At 37.5% G+C, this 1,770-nt stretch overlaps 1 protein-coding gene across 1 annotated transcript; it reads left to right on the forward strand.

The window, feature by feature from the left end:
• Window positions 1–831: 831 nt before the first annotated feature.
• On the forward strand, window positions 832–1,555 carry LOC145098694 (uncharacterized). Its single transcript, XM_079036305.1, has 2 exons — window positions 832–1,219; window positions 1,326–1,555. Exons 1-2 carry the CDS (start codon window positions 832–834, stop codon window positions 1,553–1,555), a joined length of 618 nt encoding a protein of 205 aa, XP_078892431.1.
• Window positions 1,556–1,770: the final 215 nt, after the last annotated feature.

Here is a 1,770-nt window from a genome sequence, read left to right on the forward strand (position 1 = left end):
ATGATGGGGTGAATTAGACAACGGGACATCTCCTTAACTATCAAGGATTGTTAACAAAGAAGGCTCCAACAATAATAAAATAGTTAATTGAAAAGTTCTCTAAGAACTCGAGGTAGTATCACAACTGTCGAGATGACAAGAAAAGAGGCTACAAGGATGGAATTGGAGGTTCTGATGATTTGTCTGCAGTGATGGATAAGTTAGAATTAATTAATAGGAGAATGACAAAGATGTATCAATCTATCCATGCTATTTAGGTTGGGTGTGATAATTATGGTGGACCGCATTTGACGAAGGAGTGTGACCTTAATGAAAATGGAAGTAAGAAAGTGTAAGCTTGTTATTTGAGTGGAGATAGGTATGATCAAGATTGGAAGAAGCCAAAAAAAGGAATGGTTACCATATGATGAGTACAAGAAAGCCAAAGCGGAAACGTATAGGTAACAAGGTTGAGGGTTTTACCAAAAGGAGCAACCAGCTCCTCAAAACAAAGAATGACTTTGAAGCTACGCTTGGCCTATTTGTTGCTGCATCGAAAAAGATACACGATGAGACTGATGTTGTCCTTCGAAATTAGCAAGCTTTGATCCATAATATTAAGCAACAAATCAGTCAAATCTCGAGGCAATTCAACGAATAACGGGCACACTTTCGAGCAACACGGAACAAAATTTCAAAGTGCATATCAAGGCAGTGACCACAAGGAGTAGTAAAATCATCAACCCATTAGTTCCATTATCTATTTATAAATCAGATGAAGTGTAGGAAACTAAAGAAGACAATCGAAAGAAGGCCAATGATTAGTAGCTACCGCATGGGAAGGATGCCACAATGTTTCCGACTGATGAAAAGAAAAATCAACCTCTGGTGAAGGCCTATCAACCATCATTTCCATTTCTGAGGAGAGCCATGCCTATATATGAAAAATTCATGAAGGATTTGCTCACAAATAGAAACAAGATGGAGGAGGCTTCTAATGTACTTCTAAATGAAAATTGCTCAACCACCATGCTCAACAAGTTTCCAAAGGAGATATGGGATCAGGGGAGTTTGACAAACCCATGCCAATTCGGGAATTTAGCTACAAGTCATGCCTTTTTCGATTCGAGAGATAGTGTGAATATATTATCGGGTTCCTTCTTCAATAAATTGAATCTTTTAGAGCCAAGGCCAATTTGCATGGCTATTCACTTAGCCAACAAGACAGTGAGTTTTCCAGGTGGCATATATATATATATATATATATATATATATATATATATATATATATATATATTTATATGAGGATTTATTGATTACAATTTACAAGTTTGTTTCTCCAACAGGTTTTTTCGTGTTATACACGGAGGAAGACAACCAAGTTCCAATCATTCTTGGAAGGCCTTTCCTTAGTGCCACACACGCCTTGATGTATATTAGAGAGTCGAAGATTACTCTTGTTGGAGAAGACACCATTACATTTGGAGTTGGTAGAGTAATGAAACATTCAAAGATAAGTGATGATTTGGTTTTCTTGAAGGACATGTTCAATACATTGTTGGAGAAAGAATTGTGAGGATGGAAGGAGAACGAATCGGAGGGATACATGACTTTGAAAGAAAAGTGAGTTTGATGTTGAACACGACTTACCAGAACTGCAGAGACTTCAGTAGGAAAGAGTGTTTGAAGAAATTCGGAAACAATCTGAATTCTCACTATGACTTGGCAAATCTACGACGGTGTGGCTAAACAAAAATTCACGATCAGACGTCAAGGAAGGAAACACCATGG

Source organism: Lactuca serriola, chromosome 4, assembly GCF_051521515.1.
Source record: "Lactuca serriola cultivar US96UC23 chromosome 4, Lser_US96UC23_V15, whole genome shotgun sequence".
Lineage (NCBI taxonomy): Eukaryota > Viridiplantae > Streptophyta > Magnoliopsida > Asterales > Asteraceae > Lactuca > Lactuca serriola.

What these genes read in the sequence shown, in the direction of transcription:
- LOC145098694 (XM_079036305.1), top strand. Translation starts at nt 832, where the DNA reads ATGTTTCCGACTGATGAAAAGAAAAATCAACCTCTGGTGAAGGCCTAT. An exon ending in CAAGACAGTGAGTTTTCCAG is followed by an intron (nt 1,220 to 1,325) that starts GTGGCATATATA and finishes TTTCTCCAACAG; the next exon opens with GTTTTTTCGTGTTATACACG.